The 19,418-nt window shown below is 46.9% G+C and overlaps 1 protein-coding gene across 1 annotated transcript; it reads right to left on the reverse strand.

Moving 5' to 3' along the window:
* Positions 1–1,837: 1,837 nt before the first annotated feature.
* On the reverse strand, positions 1,838–11,914 carry LOC123481394 (inward rectifier potassium channel 2-like). The gene is made up of 2 exons (XM_045205183.1): positions 11,786–11,914; positions 1,838–3,580 (listed from the first exon to the last, which is right to left on the reverse strand). The coding sequence occupies exon 2, from the start codon at positions 3,291–3,293 to the stop codon at positions 1,914–1,916; it is 1,380 nt and encodes a 459-aa protein (XP_045061118.1). The 5' UTR covers positions 3,294–3,580; positions 11,786–11,914; the 3' UTR covers positions 1,838–1,913.
* Between the last annotated feature and the right edge of the window lie 7,504 nt (positions 11,915–19,418).

Genomic DNA, 19,418 nt, shown 5'->3' on the forward strand with positions numbered 1-19,418 from the left:
TGAGACTTGTGTTAAGGCTCACGTTGCAAAATGTGCTATACAGATGTAGGATCTTAACTTTGACCACTCTGTTGTTGCTGAGAATATTTATGCACTGGAGGAATGCAGATGAGCTTGCCGATTTACATACATTCACTGAAAACCTGCACTAACACACAGTTATATTAACAGTATTGCACTTTTCATGTAGCCTAACTTTAGCCAGCTAATAGCCTAACCACCGATCAAGCAACATTACATTGGTGGAAAATACTAAATGTTCAAATCCTGTTGCTGCAGGATTATTTTGCTGCGACAATACTGGTCAAATTAAGATCCTACATCTGTACTAAGACAACAAGAAGATGGACTGAAGCATAACGTACAGTACCACACTCATATGAGCTATGCAGCGCTAGATACACACATGCACAGATGCACGCACCACACACACACACCATAGATGGGGTTGTTTCCATCGAGGAAGACTACCTGTTTGAAAACTGTAGCCAAATTAGTGGTATTACATATAATCTTCAAAGATTATTTTCAAAGGGTGACAAACAAAAATATATACTTTTTGTACAGCGATTAAGCTGTGACATCAAACAGATTAAGCTGTGTATACTTTTAGATTGTCAAACTGTGCAACAGTAAAATGAAGAAAATAACTCCATTCTGTACCTACATCTCTTGGTATCTAACTGACACAATCTTTTACACCAAAATATTCTCTCTTCCCTTTGTTCTGGATAATATACATTACACTATCCCTCTTCAGCCACCATTAATTAGTCCAAGTAAACAAACACTAAGCTAATTCAAAATGGCCGCTGCAGCGGGGCAGCTCATATTTACAAAATATACAAAATGGGAACATCTCTTTGGTTGTAGCAGGTAGCGTTTACAGCGATTAAACTGTAGTATACTGTAGAATACTATACTCCACATTGTAGTATCCCACGATCGTGTAGTGCTTACTATGGAATTTTGTAGTATACTGTAGAAAACTATACTACACATTTTAATATCCCTCGATCATAAACTAGATTCAGCCGTGGGCTGATTTTTTCTTGAGCGGATGGTCGGGGGTCTGGAACATAATTACAAATAATTTGTAGACTGCAAAATATAAAGCCCAAAAATATATAATATTTGACTAAAACATAATAATTTCAAACCTTGCTTACATTTGTATACAATCACGTGTCTATTTTGCGTGGGAATAGTTGGGAACAGATTTCCCAAATAAAAATCACTGGGAACTGATTTCCTGGTGTTTTTACAGACTTTTATGTCCAACAATTAAAATTATAAATAATGAAAAATATATTAATTTCAATTTATTTTGCTCAGAAAACTTGTGGGGGCCAAATAAAGCCACCGGGCCACCAATTGAGGAACCCTGATGTAGTGCTTACTATATCATTTTTGAGTAGACTGTAGAATACTACAGTACACATTGTATTGGTATCCTAATACTGCATTTGCATATGTCCTGCACATTCCCCTCCCCCACGTCACAATGTGTGCCACCCATAGACCACATATAACAAAAGATAATAAAAAAGATAATAAAACCAAAACACTATAGTAAGTACTACAGTACACTACAGTAATATCTGCAATACACTACTACCTAACACGTCTCATTCCTATAGTGCCACGGGCCAGAAGAGCCACCAACTCCTCTCAGTCAAGCTACCATCGCCTCCCACCAGACGAGGGACTTGTTTGAAGAGAATAAATAATATTGCATCATTTTCTCTGGTCTGTTAATTCTGTATTTGCTTGTGTTTGAGTGTCTTGCTCAGAAAATGACACCCACCTCACGGTCAAGCCATCCTGCAGTAGTACAGAAAGCCGTTAGGAGCAAAGGTCAAACCTATCATAGTAGTATTGCATGTAGTATTTCCCCCCTAACTTCTCTGCAGTCATATTTCTGATTCTCGTCTTAGAGGCCTTGCTTCTGAAGGCATCGTCGGACTCCTGGTATCCTGATCGTGTTCAGAATGTACAGAGACTGTGTCTGTGTTTGTCTCCACCAGTGCTGCATTCTCAATAGCACCCTGATCCTCAATTTTTACCTCCTCCTCCTTCACCTCCTTCTCCTCCTCATCCTCCTCTTTCTCCTCGTCAAACGCCTCCTCCATCTCCACTTTTTCAAGGGCCACCTCGTTCTCGTAACAGAAGGAGTTGGAGCTAGAGACCAGGGACTTCTTCTCGGCCAGGTCCCTGGCACTACACTGGGGCGTGCTGGGCACCTCGTAGGTTTTCTCGAAGCGGGAGTAGTCCACTTTGTAGTAGTTATTCTCCTCGAACAGGACTGGCTCGAAGCGGTGGCCCCAGAGAACCTCGCTGGCCACGTAGGAGCTGCGGCACTGGGTGGTCATGGCCGTGGCTTCCACCATACCTTCCAGGATCACCACCATCTCAAACTGGGACGTCTCCAGCTCCTGCTTGCCCATCTCGTACAAGGGGCTGTCCTCGTCGATCTCGTGGACGATGGTGATGGGCGACACCAGGAAGATGCGGTCGACGCCGCTGTCGAAGCCCACGTCGATGTCCATCTGGTCCAGGGGGATGTACTCGCCTTCGGCTGTGGTGCGCGACCTGAGGAGGTGGGCGCGAACGTGGGCCTCCACCAGGTGGCTCTTGCGCAGGTTCCCCACGCGCCACATCAGACACAGCTTGCTGTCCCGCATGGCCACCGTGGCGTAGTGGCTGAAGATCAGCGTCTCGTTCCTCTTCTTGGGCTTGGCCATCTTAGCCATGACGGCGCCAATGATGAAGGCGTCGATGATGCAGCCGAAGATGCTCTGGAATACCACCATGAAGACGGCCACGGGACACTCCTCGGTGACGTAGCGGTAGCCATAGCCAATGGTGGTCTGCGTCTCCACGGAGAAGAGGAAGGCAGCGGTGAAGCTGTTGACGTTGGACACGCACATCTGCGTCTCGTTCTCCAGGTCGCCATAGGAGAGCGCTACCAGCCAGAAGACGAAGCCGAAGAAGAGCCAGGAGAGGAGAAAGGACAGGCAGAAGATGATCAGCATCCAGCGCCAGCGGATGTCCACGCAGGTGGTGAACAGGTCGGCAAGGTAGCGCTGGCCCTTCTCGCTCATGTTGATGAACTGCACGTTGCAGTGGCCGTCCTTCTGGACGAAGCGGCTCACAGTCTGCTGCTGCGCCGTGTCCGCCTTGGCTACCATGCCGTTGCCGTAGCCGTTGGGCACGGCGGCGATGGCGGCCAGCTTCATGCCGTCTTCCTCGGAGGAGACGATGCTGTAGCGGTGGCTTCGCAGGCTCCCCATGGCTTCCCCCTGGGAGGAGGAGCAGCTGGGCCCAACCGCTACTTCTGCTCTGGAAAACAGTCTGAGTTTTTGGTAGAAGCGTTGGAGAAACAGTTTTGAACGCTCGCGGGGACCCACTAAGATAGGAAATGTGGAGGGCAGGACTGTAGAGTCCTAGGGAGTTGGATGATGAAACGCTGCCCCTGCTGCTGTTGCACCTGGGCTTCTCCAGAGGAGAGCTGTGCTGGCAAGGGGCCTGCTCAGTCCTCCTCTCTTATGGGTGTCTTGGACCTCATCAGTGAAGTGGGCTAAAGAAAAGGACAAGCAGAAAGAAAAAGGTTACCTGTTGTCTAAATTATGCATTCAACACTCAAAGGTGCCATCACCACAACTTGAATATTCATACAGAAGTAAATACATTCTACTGTACATTTTAGAATATTTAAGTAAACGTTGGGCTCAGGGATTGTAGACATCACACAGACTTTTTTATTCCAGTTCTGTGGCAGCTGACAAGGTAACAGATCCTGTCTGCTCTGCTTACTGCTATTAATTAGGTTAGGTCAGCCAATTGAAAGCTGAGTCAAATTGATCAAGTTCATGTTAATCAAACAAGTCATTGGAGCACACAGGAGGTTGGCGGCACCCTAATTGTGGAGGACGGGCTCGTGGTAAATACTGGAGCGGAATTATTTACAAGTTAAAAAGTCATATTTAAGTCAATATTTTCTGTGGGATCTTTCAATTATCTACTATGGGATCAACCCAGAGAGCTAAAATAAAACTAGGATAGAATAACACCTGTTCAGTTTCTTCTTCTAATTCAACAACTTCTACAACTTAATCATGTAATCAGGTTTAAAGTGCCTACCTGTAAACAAGTTCTACACAGGATGGTCTCTTTTAAAGCAACAATAACCTTGCAGTGCATACAACAGAGCAACAAGGACAACTGAATTAGAAAGCCAACTAACTATCGACTGCATTTGTGTGGGCCTGAGAGAGCCATTAGAATGCACCACAGGGTATGAATTACTATCTGTCGGCATATTTCCACCCTAATGCCAAAACAACTACCAGTCATTTGAACCACTGTCACAGAGAGAAGGTCAAGATGTTATTTGGATGAAGTCCCGTGTGAGAGGCAGTCGGTTGCACACAAGGGTTATTTTGGTTGGCCCTTGCGGGTTGAAAAGACACTTTCATATCTCGTTATGAGGTATAATCTGTCTTGTCCAATGAAACATACTAGATAGTGAATACGTGTCCGCACTCTCAAAGTCCCTTGGCGTAAACACTTGGTATTTAGAGTAAGCTATTACCAATTGATTTACACTAAGTAGGCCTTTTGACTGTAAAAGATAAAAGCTCTAAAGGAGCAGAGATCAGTGTGTATAATTTAATTAACTTACTTTAATTAACTTTAATTAAAATGTTGCACACTTTACTGAATCCCTTTACACTGAGTGTACAAAACATTAGGAACACCTTTCTAATATTGAGTTGCACCCCCTTTTGCCCTCAGAACAGCCTAAATGTGTCAGGGCATGGACTCTACAAGTTGTCGAAAGCGTTCCATAGGGATGCTGGCTCATGTTGACTCCAATGCTTCACACAGTTGTGTGAAGTTGGCTGGATGTCCTTTGGGTGGTGGACCATTCATGATACACACGGGAAACTGTTGAGCGTGAAAAACCCAGCAGCGTTGCAGTTCTTGACACACTCAAACTGGTGCGCCTGGCACCTACTACCATATCCGTTCAAAGGCACTTAAATCTTTTGTCTTACCCATTCACCCTCTGAATGGCACACATACACAATCCATGTCTCAATTCTCTCAAGGCTTAAAAATCCTTCTTTAACCTTTCGACCCCTTCATCTACACTGATTGAAGTGGATTTAAAAAGTGACATGAATAAGGGATCATAGCTTTCACCTGGATTCACTTGGTCAGTCTATGTCATGGAAAGAGCAGGTGTTCCTAATATTTTGGACACTCAGTGTAGAACCTATAAACAAATAAAATGTGGGGACTTTGAAACGGAAATGAAACATACTAGATAGTGAATACGTGTCCGCACTCTCAAAGTCCCTTGGCGTAAACACTTGGTATTTAGAGTAAGCTATTACCAATTGATTTACACTAAGTAGGCCTTTTGACTGTAAAAGATAAAAGCTCTAAAGGAGCAGAGATCAGTGTGTATAATTTAATGAACTTACTTTTCCCTTGAAAATATTGCACTCTTTACTGAATGTGGGGACTTTGAAATGTGCATAAGGACAAGAGAGTAACCTGTATCCTGGCAAGAGATGCAGCAAAATACATGGCTCTTATGGTGCGTTAAAGACAACTGGAAACTCTGGAAAAAAAAGTTTTGAACGGTCATCTCTCATGGTCATCAGTACGAATAAAAAGTAAGAAAATGTATGCACTAACTACTGCATCATACAGACCAAAACTAGTTGTTATTCCTAGTCGACCTGACAGTGACATGACAGAGATGAGAGAGTTGGATGAGATGGTGCGTTCAAGACAACTGGGAACTCTGAAAAAAAAACAAGCATCCAACTCGGAATTCCAAGTCGGAAACTCGAGCATCTTTTTAGAACTCAGACTTTCCAACCTGCAGGGAGGTAGTTCAGGTGGTAGAGCATGGTGTTTGCAATGCCAGGGTTGTGGGTTCGATTCCCACGGGGGGCCAGTATGAAAATAAAAAAAATGAATAATGTATGCACTAACTGTAAGTCGCTCTGGATAAGAGCGTCTGCTAAATGACGTAAATGTAAATGTAAATGTGAAGATCACTGACGTCATGATTTGACATCATTTTTCCCAGAGTTCCTAGTTGTCTTGAAAGCACCATCTCATCCAACTCCATCATCTCTGTTTTGCTCATCCAGTGATGTCACAGTCAGGTTGACTAGGAATAGAAACTAGTGTTTATCTGCATGGGAGTATGGGGCTTAATGGGGCAAAAACCTCATGAAATTCAGATGTACAAATACAGTGCATTCGGAAAGTATTCAGACCCCTTGACTTTTTTTCACATTTTGTTACGTTACAGCCTTATTCTAAAATGTATTAAATATTTTTCCCCTCATCAATCTATACAGAATACCCATAATGACGAAGCGAAAACAGGTTTTCAGAAATTTTTGCAAATGTATAGAAATGTAAAAACAGAAATACCTTATTTACATAAGTATTCAGACCCTTTGCTATGAGACAAAAAATGTAGCTCAGGTGCATCCTGTTTCCATTGATCATCCTTGAGATGTTTCTACAACTCGATTGTAGTCCACCTGTGGTAAATTCAATTGATTGGACATGATTTGGAAAGGCACACACCTGTCTATATAAGGTCCCAGTTGACAGTACATGTCAGAGCAGAAACCAAGCCATGAGGTCGAAGGAATTGTCGTAGAGCTCCGAGACAGGATTGTGTCAAGGCACAGATCTGGGGAAGGGTACAAAAAAATTTCTGCAGCATTGAAGGTACCCAAGAACACAGTGGCCTCCATCATTCTTAAATGGAAGAAGTTTGGAACCACCAAGACTCTTCCTGGAGATGGTTGCCTGGCCAAACTGAGCAATCGGGGGAGAAGGGCCTTGGTCAGGGCGGTGACCAAGAACCCGATGGTCACTCTGACAGAGCTCCAGAGTTCCTCTGTGGAGATGGGAGAATCTTCCAGAAGGTCAACCATCTCTGAAGCACTCCACCAATCAGGCCTTTATGGTAGAGTGGCCAGACAGAAGCCACTCCTCAGTAAAAGGCACATGACAGCCCACTTGGAGTTCACCAAAAGGCACCTAAAGACTCTCAGACCATGAGAAACAAGATTCTCTGGTTTGATGAAACCAAGATTGAACTCTTTGGCCTGAATGCCAAGCGTCACGTCTGGAGGAAACCTGGCACCATCCCTACGGTGAAGCCTGGTGGTGGCAGCATCATGCTGTGGCGATGTATTTCAGAGGCAGGGACTGGGAGACTAGTCAGGGTTGAGGGAAAGATGAACAGAGCAAGGTACAGAGAGATCCTTGATGAAAATCTGCTCCAGAGTGCTCAGGACCTCAGACTGGGGCGAAGGTTCACCTTCCAACAGGACAATGACCCTAAGCACACAGCCAAGACAACGCAGGAGTGGCTTCGGGACCAGTCTCTGAATGTCCTTGAGTGGCCCAGCCATAGACTGGCCTTGAACCCGATCGAACATCTCTGGAGAGACCTGAAAATAGGTGTGCAGCGAGGCTCCCCATCAAACCTGACAAAGCTTGCGAGGATCTGCAGAGAAGAATGGGAGAAACTACCCAAATACAGGTGTGCCAAGCTTGTAGCGTCATACCCAAGAAGACTCGATGTCACACCCTGGCTATGGGACTCTAGTTGTTGAGCCAGGGTGTGTTTGTTCTATGTGGTGTGTTTCTATGTTGGGGGTTCTAGTTCGTCTATTTCTATGTTTTGCCTGAGTGACTCCCAATCAGAGGCAACGAGTGTCAGCTGTTGGCTGGTTGTCTCTGATTGGGAGCCATATTTAAACTGTCTGTTTTCCCTTTGTGTTTGTGGGTTTTTGTTCGTGTTGGTTTGTGTTTAAACCGTAGACGTCACGTTTTCGTTTGTTGTTTTGATCGTGTGATCATTAAATAAATATAAATATGTTCACCTTCAACGCTGCGCATTGGTCTCTCCCTGACGATCGTGACAGACCCGTCATTCTGAGCCCCACCTGTACAGCAAAAAAGAAATATATATATATATATATATTTCTTTTTTTTGCCTGTTTTGCATGTTATTTTGGCTTTAATTCGTGTCACATATCAGTTTGCAAACAATGTAAAAACACATTTATTGACAGAAGAAACCCACCAAAACTGGACCAAGCAGCGTGAAGAGGAGAGAGGAAGGACTTGGGATCGATGGAGTAGGGGTCTCGACTGGGCTAAGCCGAGTGAAGAGCAGAGAGGGTGGACTTGGGAACAGTGGAGGAAGAGTCTCGACTGGGTCAAGCCTAATGAAGAGCAGAATGGCTGGAGTTGGAGGCAGAAGAGCGAGAGTTGGGCGAAAACTATAGAGGCCTGGCCCACGGGGAGGAGAGACCCCCAGACATTTTTTATGGGGGGGCTCACGACGTCGGGGCAGCAGGAGGCCGCGATAGAGCGGTCCAGCGGGTTGGCAGAGGAGGCCGCCATGTTAAGGGGGCCACTGGTCACTAAGGGGAAGGAAAGTGTGGAGGCACGGCGAGAGGTACTGGGGTGTGTTACCAGTCCGGTCCGGCCCGTTCCTGATCCCCGCGTAGGGCCAGGGGTGTGTGTCCCCAGTGCGGTCCGGTCTGTTCCTGTTCCTCGCATCAAGCCTGTGGTGCGCGTCGCCAGCCCGGTCCGGCCTGTTCCTGCTCCCCGCATCGAGCCTGTGGTACGCTTCGCCAGCCCGGTCCGGTCCGTTCCTGCTCCCCGCACCAAGTCAGTAGTGCGCTTGGTCAGCCCGGTCCGGCCCGTTCCTGCTCCCCGCACCAAGTCAGTGGTGCGCCAGTCAGTCCGGCACGGCCCGTGCCTGCTCCCCGCACCAAGCCTACGGTGTGCGTCGCCAGCCCGGCCCGGCCTGTTCCTGCCCCTCGCACCAAGCCTACGGTGCGCATCGCCAGCCCGGTAAGGCCCGTTGCTGCTCCACGCACCAAGCCTACGGTGCGCGTCGACAGCCCGGCCCGGCCTGTTCCTGCCACTCGCACCAAGTCTACGGTGCGCGTCGCCAGCCCGGCCCGGCCTGTTCCTGCCACTCGCACCAAGTCTACGGTGCGAGTCGTGAGCCTGGTCCAGCCCGTGCCTGCCACTCGCACCAAGCCAGGGGTGCGAGTCGTCAGCCTGGTCCAGCCCGTTCCTGCCACTCGCACCAAGCCAGGGGTGCGAGTCGTCAGCCTGGTCCAGCCCGTTCCGGCCACTCGCACCAAGCCAGGGGTGCGAGTCGTCAGTCCAGTGAGGCCCGTTGCTGCTCCACGCACCAAGCCAGGGGTGCGTATCGCCAGCCAGGTCCGGTCCTTTCCTGCCTCACGCACCAAGACAGGGGTGCGCGTCTGTCTGTCCGGCACAACCCGTGCCTGGGTCACCGGTGCCTAACCAGGTACCGGTCAACGGCTCCACTCACGGAGTTGAAGCTAACCGCTCCTGCTACGTCCAGTCCAGCTCTAGCCAGCGGGGCCAGACCCGGACCAGGGGCGCTATGGGGGGTTTGTTGGAGGGTGGTGGGCAAGCCCGGAGCCAGAACCCCGCCGAGGAGGTATGCCCACCCAGCCCTCCCCTGTTTTGCTCTTTTTGAGGCGCGGTCGCAGTCCGCGCCTTTAGGGGTACTGTCACACCCTGGCTATGGGACTCTAGTTGTTGAGCCAGGGTGTGTTTGTTCTATGTGGTGTGTTTCTATGTTGGGGGTTCTAGTTCGTCTATTTCTATGTTTTGCCTGAGTGACTCCCAATCAGAGGCAACGAGTGTCAGCTGTTGGCTGGTTGTCTCTGATTGGGAGCCATATTTAAACTGTCTGTTTTCCCTTTGTATTTGTGGGTTTTTGTTCGTGTTGGTTTGTGTTTAAACCGTAGACGTCACGTTTTCGTTTGTTGTTTTGATCGTGTGATCATTAAATAAATATAAATATGTTCACCTTCAACGCTGCGCATTGGTCTCTCCCTGACGATCGTGACACTCGAGGCTGTAATCACTGCCAAAGGTGCTTCAACAAAGTACTGAGTAAAAGGTCTAAATACTTATTTAAATGTGATATTTCAGTTTTTTATATATTTTTTATAAATGTGTTAAAATTTCTACAACCCAGTTTTTTCTTTGTCATTATGGGGTATTGTGTGTAGAATGATGAGGAAAAACATATCTTTAATCCATTTTAGAATAAGGCTGTAACGTAACACAATGTGGAAAAAGTCAAGGGGTCTGAATACTTTCCAAATGCACTGTATTTGTACATCTGCATTTCATTAGGTTTTCGGTGAATATTTCATGTAGCGACGTATAACCCATAGGCTTGGCCTACTATCCTGAGAGAGATAGAGGCTGGTTCACTGTGAATGAGCTTCATATGGGACGTGCTAATCTTCTCCAACTGACTAACTACCAATACCTGCGTTACACCACAACACCAACGCCACTAACTGCATTGACTCAAGGCTAAAACAAAAGTAATGATGAAAGAACAAACCAATGGAAAGACAGACTGTACACACTGACAACATATGACAGACCAAGAACATGGACATCAGAGACCAGGAAAGACACTGGCTACAGTATCAAACCGATACAGCCTACTGAGTCCAAAAGGTCAGGGAGAACCAATAAGACTGGGGTGGAAGTCAACAGCACGCCTCAGTCACACCCACTCTGTTTCCTCAAATTAAATCTGTAAACCATGTCATTGTGAAGTCCATTCATTAGATTCCACATCAACCCTTATCTAACCAGGTCATCAGTGTGACTGCATGCACTGGGCTTAGCTGCACCACACAGACTGCAACTGTTTAGTTTGCCTGCGTGCAATTAGGACAGCACCAGCTGAGACAGATGGAAACTGGTTACATAAACCTGCTCGTTTTTTAAATTTGTATTATTGCAAAGAATTGATCAATAATTTCTATCCAATATTCAGCAGCACTGCAGCACCATTCATTATGGCATGACCTGCTACTATGGGATGTCAGGGTTGACAGTTGGCTTTATTTAGTTGTTTTGAATCAGGTTGTTCAGAATGAACATTATAATTCAGATAAATAATTTTCCTAGCCTAACTTTAAATTCGGATCATAATCAAATAAGTGTACCCTAATATATTTAGGTAGGCTAGACCGACTGTCATAATTTGTGCATAGGTCTATAACAGAAAAATCTAATACAGAAACATACCCTAAGAAACAGAGATGAATAAACACTGATTAATTAATAATAATGTATTGACATGGTTGTTTTTCTGAAGCAATGAGTGCAGGCTACTCGGCATAATCATATCAACTTGGGCTAGCCTATAGGCTACTTTTTTCTCTGCGTGACAGGTGCACTAAAGGAAGAAAGTAACGGTTTATGTTTCATTGTCAAGTCAATACACTTTCCAACTGATACCTCGGCTATTCATTGGCTATGCGAAGCTTATTATCTTTGGACTCAAATTAAACATACTTGAATCTCCCTGACGCATCGATACCCACACAATTAGTAGCCTATAACGCACAGGATATTAAATTAATTTCCTAACTCTCTGAAGTATATCGAAAAAAGTGCTTGTGGAACACTATATAAATGTGACATGGCCTCATCAAAGACAGTAAAACTGAAATAAATAACTTTGCATGAACACTGTCTGAGCCTCTTTGGTAAAATTTTAGATGATCACTCTTTGTAGAAATAAAATAGGCTATGTCCGGTTCAATTTGTAGGCTACATTATATAGAAGACTCGTTATCCACGGTTGCACCGTTATTCCCACAGTATAGACTACACCTTTACAATTAAGTAACGGGACATTGTTTACCTGTTGATCTTTCGAGAGCAAATCAGCGGTAATTTATTCTAATACATCCCAGGCCTCCAGGTAGGTTTTTGCGTTAATATCCACATTTGGGTTCCACCACCATATTTGATATCCGGATAGACATCGTAATTACTGCCATCAACCTATTCAGCAATCACTGAAGAAGATCATTTGCTTTGCTTTTCACGGGCGTACTTTAAAAACACATGTGCCTATCTCCGCCCTGTCCTTGCAGTCGACCAATAGAAACCTAAAGCACTTGTTTTGGACTCCAGCATCAAATAGGTCATGATGTTCAAAGCCCATGCGCGCACATGATTATAATAATAGACTGATGAAAGGCCTATTAAAAATAGTACTACAATTTTGTTATAATATTATACATTATTAAAAATATATATATTTATTTTAATCAACCTTACAGTAATACGTTTATTAGGTCATCTCATATACATTTTTGAGAATACTAGTCTACATAGTTGATTAAGAAATGCTGGGCTTTCTGAAGATTATTGACTCTCAATGACAATATGCTCATCCATTCACCCATGATAAGTTGCTAATGGTGTTGCCCAATGTCCATAGCATACGGAAATGGATGTTTCCATATCTCTGTAAAGTTGTTAATATACAGTACCAATCAAAAGTTTGGACACACCAACTCATTCCAGGGTGTTTCTTTATTGTTGCTATTTTCTACATTGTAGAATAATAGTGAAGACATCAAAACTGAAATAACACATATGGAATCATGTAGTAACCAAAAAAGTATTAAACAAATATTTGAGATTCTTCAAAGTAGCCACCCTTTGCCTTGATGACAGCTTTGCACACTCTTGGCATTCTCTCAACCTGCTTCATGATGTAGTCACCTGGAATGCATTTCAGTTAACAGGTGTGTCTTGTTAAAAGTGAATTTGTGGAATTTCTTTCCTTCTTAATGCATTTGAGCCAATCAGTTGTGTTGTGACAAGGTAGGGTTGGTATACAGAAGATAGCCCTATTTGGTAAAAGACCAAGTCCATAATATGGCAAGAACAGCTCAAATGAGAAACGACAGTCCATCATTACTTTAAGATATGAAGGTCAGTCAATACGGAACATTTCAAGAACAACAGGACAATGACCCAACACACCTCCAGGCTGTGTAAGGGCTATTTGACCAAGAAGGAAAGTGATGGAGTGCTGCATCAGATGACCTGGCCTCCACAATCACTCAACCTCAACCCAATTGAGATGGTTTGGGATGAGTTGAACCGCAGAGTGAAAGAAAAGCAGCCAATAAGTGCTCAGCATTTGTGGGAACTCCTTCAAGACTGTTGGAAAAACATTCCAGGTGAAGCTGGTTGAGAGAATGCCAAGAGTGTGCAAAGCTGTCATCAAGGCAAAGGGTGGCTACTTTGAAGAATCTAAAATCTAAAATATATTTTGATTTGTTTAACACTTTTTTGGTTACTACATGATTTCATATGTGTTATTTCATAGTTTTGATGTCTTCACTATTATTCTACAATGTAGAATAGTCAAGATAAAGAAAAACCCTGGAATGAGTAGGTGTGTCCAAACTTTTGACTGGTACTGTATGTATTATAAGAGCACACACACACACACACACACACACACACACACACACACACACACACACACACACACACACACACACACACACACACACACACACACACACACACACACACACACACACACACACACACACACACATATAGTTGAAGTCGGAAGTTTACATACACCTTAGCCAAATACATTTAAACTCAGTTTTTCACAATTCCTGCCATTTAATCCTAGTAAAAATTCCCTGTCTTAGGTCAGTTAGGATCACCACTTTATTTTAAGAATGTGAAATGTCAGAATAATAGTAGAAAATTATTTATTTCAGCTTGTATTTATTTCATCACATTCCCAGTGGGTCAGAAGTTTACATACATTCAATTAGTATTTGGTAGCATTGCCTTTAAATTGTTTAACTTGGGTCAAACGTTTCGGGTAGCCTTCCACAAGCTTCCCACAATAAGTTTGGTGAATTTTGGCCCATTCCTCCTGACAGAGCTGGTGTAACTGAGTCAGGCTTGTAGGCCTTCTTGCTCGCACACGTTTTTTCAGTTCTGCCCACAAATGTTCTATGGGATTGAGGTCAGGGCTTTGTGATGGCCACTCCAATACCTTGACTTTGTTGTCCTTAAGCCATTTTGCCACAACTTTGGAAGTATGCTTGGAGTCATTGTCCATTTGGAAGAACCATTTGCGACCAAGCTTTGACTTCCTGACTGATGTCTTGAGATGATGCTTCAATGTATCCACATCATTTTCCTTCCTCATGATGCCATCTATTTTGTGAAGTGCACCAGTCCCTCCTGCAGCAAAGCACCCCCACAGCATGATGCTGCCACCCACGTGCTTCACGGTTGGGATGGTCTTCTTCGGCTTGCAAGGTACCCCCTTTTTCCTCCAAACATAATGATGGTCATTATGGCCAAAGAGTTCTATTTTTGTTTCATCAGACCAGAGGACATTTCTCCAAAAAGTACGATATTTGTCCCCATGTGCAGTTGCAAACCGTAATCTGGCTTTTTTTATTGTGGTTTTGGAGCAGTGGCTTCTTCCTTGCTGAGCGGCCTTTCAGGTTATGTCAATATAGGACTCGTTTTACTGTGGATATAGATACTTTTGTACCTGTTTCCTCCAGCATCTTCACAAGATCCTTTGCTGTTTTTCTGGGATTGATTTGCACTTTTCACACCAAAGTACGTTCATCTCTAGGAGACAGAACGCGTCTCCTTCCTGAGCGGTATGATGGCTGCATGGTCCCATGGTGTTTATACTTGTGTACTATTGTTTGTACAGATCAACGTGGTACCTTCAGGCGTTTGGAAATTGTTCCCAAGGATGAACCAGACTTGTGGATGTCTACAATTTTATTTCTGAGGTCTTGGCTGATTTCTTTTGATTTTCCCATGATGTCAAGCAAAGAGGCACTGAGTTTGAAGGTATACCTTGAAATACATCCACAGATACACCTCCAATTACATTTAAGTCATTTAGCAGACGCTCTTATCCAGAGTGACTTACAAATTGGTGCATTCAATTTAGGATAGCCTGTGGGACAACCACATCTTGATCACAGTAAGTACACTTCTTCAAACAAGCAGCTGTGAGCAAAGTCAGTGCAATCAGGGACAACTACATCTCGATCACAATAAGTACATTTCTTTAAACAAGTCAGTGCTAGCAGGTGAAATAAGTCAGGTGTTAGTTTAGACAAAAGACAGTGGAAGTAAAGGGGGGGATAGAAGGATTAATATTATACTATTCCAGGTATTCCTTAAAGAGGTAGGGTTTCAAGTGTCTCCAGAAGGTGGTCAGTGACTCCGCTGTCATGGCGTCGTGGGGCAGCTTGTTCCACCATTGGGGTGCCAGAGCAGCGAATAGCTTTGACTGGGTTGAGCGGGAACTGTGCTTCCGTAGAGGTAGGGGGGCTAGCAGGCCAGAGGTGGATGAACGTAGTGCCCTCGTTTGGGTGTAGGGTCTGATCAGAGCCTGAAGGTAAGGAGGTGCCGTTCCCTTCACAGCTCCGTAGGCAAGCACCATGGTTTTGTAGTAGATGCGAGCTTCAACTGGAAGCCAGTGGAGTGTGCGGAGGAGCGGGGTAACGTGAGAGAACTTGGGAAGGTTGAACACCAGACGGGCTGCAGCTTTCTGGTAAGTTACAGTGGTTTAATGGCACAGGCAGGGAGCCCAGCCAACAGCGAGTTGCAGTAATCCAGACGGGAGATGACAAGTGCCTGGATTAGGACCTGTGCCGCTTTCTGTGTAAGGTACGGTCGTACTCTGCAAATGTTGTAGAACATGAACCTGCAGGATTGGGTCACCGCTTTGATGTTAGTAGAGAACGACAGGGTGTTGTCCAGGGTCACGCCAAGGTTCTTTGCACTCTGGGAGGAGGACACAATGGAGTTGTCAACCGTGATGGCGAGATCATGGAGCGGGCAGTCCTTCCCCGGGAGGAAGAGCAGCTCCGTCTTGCCGAGGTTCAGCTTGAGGTGGTGATCTGACATCCACACTGATATGTCTGCCATACATGCAGCGATGCGATTCGCCACATGGTTATCAGAAGGGGGAAAGGAGAAAATGTATTGTGTGTCGTCTGCGTAGCAATGATAGGAGAGACCATGTGAGGATATGACAGAGCCAAGTGACTTGGTGTATAGAGAGAATAGGAGAGGGCCTAGAACTGAGCCCTGGGGGACACCAGTGGTGAGAGCACGTGGTGCGGAGACAGATTCTCGCAACGCCACCTGGTAGGAGTGACCTGTCAGGTAGGACGCAATCCAAGAGTGAGCAGCGCCGGAGATGCCCAACTCGGAGAGGGTGGAGAGGAGGATCTGATGGTTCACAGTATCAAAGGCAGCAGATAGGTCTAGAAGGATAAGAGCAGAGGAGAGAGAGTTAGCTTTGGCAGTGCAGAGAGCCTCCGTGACACAGAGAAGAGCAGTCTCAGTTGAATGACCAGTCTTGAAACCTGACTGGTTAGGATCAAGAAGGTCATTCTGAGTGAGATAGCAAGAGAGTTGGAGAGAAAAGAAAGAAGGGATACTGGTCTGTAGTTGTTGACATCGGAGGGAACGAGTGTAGGTTTTCTGAAGAGGGGTGCAACTCTCGCCCTCTTGAAGACGGAAGGGACATAGCCAGCGGTCAAGGATGAGTTGATGAGCGAGGTGAGGTAAGGGAGAAGGTCTCCGGAAATGATCTGGAGAAGAGAGGAGGGGATAGGGTCAAGCGGGCAGGTTGTTGGGCGGCCGGCCGTCACAAGTCGCAAGATTTCATCTGGAGAGAGAGGGGAGAAAGAAGTCAAAGCATAGGGTAGGGCAGTGTGAGCAGGACCAGCGGTGTCATTTGACTTAATAAATGAGGATCGGATGTCGTCAACCTTCTTTTCAAAATGGTTGACGAAGTCATCCACAGAGAGGGAGGAGGGAGGGGGAGGAGGATTCAGCAGGGAGGAGAAGGTGGCAAAGAGCTTCCTAGGGTTAGAGGCAGAGGCTTGAAATTTAGAGTGGTAGAAAGTGGCTTTAGCAGCAGAAACAGAGGAAGAAAAAGTAGAGAGGAGGGAGTGAAAAGATGACAGGTCCACAGGGAGTCTAGTTTTCCTCCATTTCCGCTCGGCTGCCCGGAGCCCTGTTCTGTGAGTGTCACGATCGTCGTAGTAATGAGTAGACCAAGGCGCAGCGTGAGAAACAAACATGACTTTAATTAGTTAAAGTTTCTAAACAAAACAAAACACGACTCGTGAAGTCCACGGTGACACAGACCGAACACGGAACAAAAACCCACAAACCCAAAGTGAAACACAGACAGTTAAATATGGCTCCCAATCAGAGACAACCAGCAAACAGCTGACACACGTTGCCTCTGATTGGGAGTCACTCAGACCAACCTAGAAATAAACACAACAGAACTACCAACATAGAAATAAACACATAGAATGAACACACCCTGGCTCAACATAATGAGTCCCAGAGCCAGGGTGTGACAGTACCCCCCCCTAAAGGCGCGGACTGCGACCGCGCCTCAACTAAACAAAACAGGGGAGGGCCGGGCGGGCATACCTCCTCGGCGGCGGTTCTGGCTCCGGCCTTGACCACCACCCTCAATACACCCCCATAGTGCCCCTGGTCCAGTCTGTCGACTCGCACCCCTGGCTTGGTGCGTGGAGGAGGAACGGGCCTTACCAGGCTGACTTCTCGCACCCCTGGCTTAGTGCGAGTGGCAGGAACAGGCCGGACCGGGCTGGCGACGCGCACTGTAGGTTTGGTGCGAGTGGCAGGAACAGGCCGGGTCGGGCTGGCGACGCGCACCGTAGGTTTGGTGCGAGTGGCAGGAACAGGCCGGACCGGGCTGGCGACGCGCACCGTAGGTTTAGTGCGTGGAGCAGGGACAGGCCGGGCTGGGCTGTCGACGCACACCGTAGGCTTGGTGCGTGGAGCAGGGACAGGCCGGGCTGGGCTGTCGACGCACACCGTAGGCTTGGTGCGGGTGGCAGGAACAGGCCGGGTCGGGCTGGCGACGCGCACCGTAGACTTGGTGCGGGTGGCAGGAACAGGCCGGACCGGGCTGGCGGCGCGCGCACCGTAGGTTTAGTGCGTGGAGCAGGGACAGGCCGGGCTGGGCTGTCGACGCACACCGTAGGCTTGGTGCGTGGAGCAGGGACAGGCCGGGCTGGGCTGTCGACGCACACCGTAGGCTTGGTGCGTGGAGCAGGGACAGGCCGGGCTGGGCTGTCGACGCACACCGTAGGCTTGGTGCGTGGAGCAGGGACAGGCCGGGCTGGGCTGTCGACGCACACCGTAGGCTTGGTGCGTGGAGCAGGGACAGGCCGAACCGGGCTGTGGAGACGGTTAGGAGGCCTGGAGTGAATAGCGGCCACCACCCGTCCTGGCTGAATGCCTACCCTCACACACTCTGTGTGAGGCATCCGCACAGGACGTACAGGGCGGTGTACCCCTGGCCTGGTGGCCTTCTGGATCCGCCCCCTTTTCTCCTCCGTCAGCCCCGTCGTCCATGCCGTGTGCCCCCTAAACATTTTCTGGGGTTGCCTCACGACCGTCCGACGACGACCCTGATCACGCCGTAACTCCTCTCTACGGCGCGCCTCCACCGTCTCACTCCATGGCCGGCGATCCATCCCGGCCAGGATTTCCTCCCAGGTCCAGGACCCCTGCCCGTCCAAGATCTGCTCCCACGTCCAGGCTGCCTGCTCCTGGACACGCTGCTTGGTCTTGGTATGGTGGGTTTTTCTGTCACGATCGTCGTAGTAATGAGTAGACCAAGGCGCAGCGTGAGAAACAAACATGACTTTAATTAGTTAAAGTTTCTAAACAAAACAAAACACGACTCGTGAAGTCCACGGTGACAATGACCGAACACGGAACAAAAACCCACAAACCCAAAGTGAAACACAGACAGTTAAATGTGACTCCCAATCAGAGGCAACGAGTGTCAGCTGTTTGCTGGTTGTCTCTGATTGGGAGCCATATTTAACTGTCTGTGTTTCACTTTGGGTTTGTGGGTTTTTGTTCCGTGTTCGGTCATTGTCACCGTGGACTTCACGAGTCGTGTTTTGTTTTGTTTAGAAACTTTAACTAATTAAAGTCATGTTTGTTTCTCACGCTGCGCCTTGGTCTACTCATTACTACGACGATCGTGACAGTGAGCTCGCAATGAGTCATCAAGCCACGGAGCAGGAGGGAGGACTGAGCCGGCCGGGAGGATAGGGGACATAGAGATTCAAAATATATAGAAAGGGAGGAGAGGAGGGTCGAGGAGGCAGAATCAGGAGACCGGAGGGAGAAGGATTTAGCAGAGGGAAGAGATGATAGGATGGAAGAGGAGAGAGTAGCGGGAGAGAGAGAGCGAAGGTTGCGACGACGCATTACCATCTGAGTAGGGGAGAGTGAGTAGTGTTGGAGGAGAGCGAGAGAGAAAAGGATACAAAGTAGTGGTCGGAGACTTGGAGGGGAGTTGCAGTGAGTGAGTGAGAGGGTGAGGCGGTGAGAGGGTGAGGTCAAAAGAGGAAAGGAGTAGAAAGAAGGAGGCAGAGAGAAATGAGTCGAAGGCA

Source organism: Coregonus clupeaformis, chromosome 19 (assembly GCF_020615455.1).
Source record: "Coregonus clupeaformis isolate EN_2021a chromosome 19, ASM2061545v1, whole genome shotgun sequence".
NCBI classification, from domain to species: Eukaryota; Metazoa; Chordata; class Actinopteri; order Salmoniformes; family Salmonidae; genus Coregonus; species Coregonus clupeaformis.

Excerpts from the sequence above, each read along its gene's own strand:
- LOC123481394 (XM_045205183.1), bottom strand. The coding sequence starts at position 3,293 with ATGGGGAGCCTGCGAAGCCACCGCTACAGCATCGTCTCCTCCGAGGAA.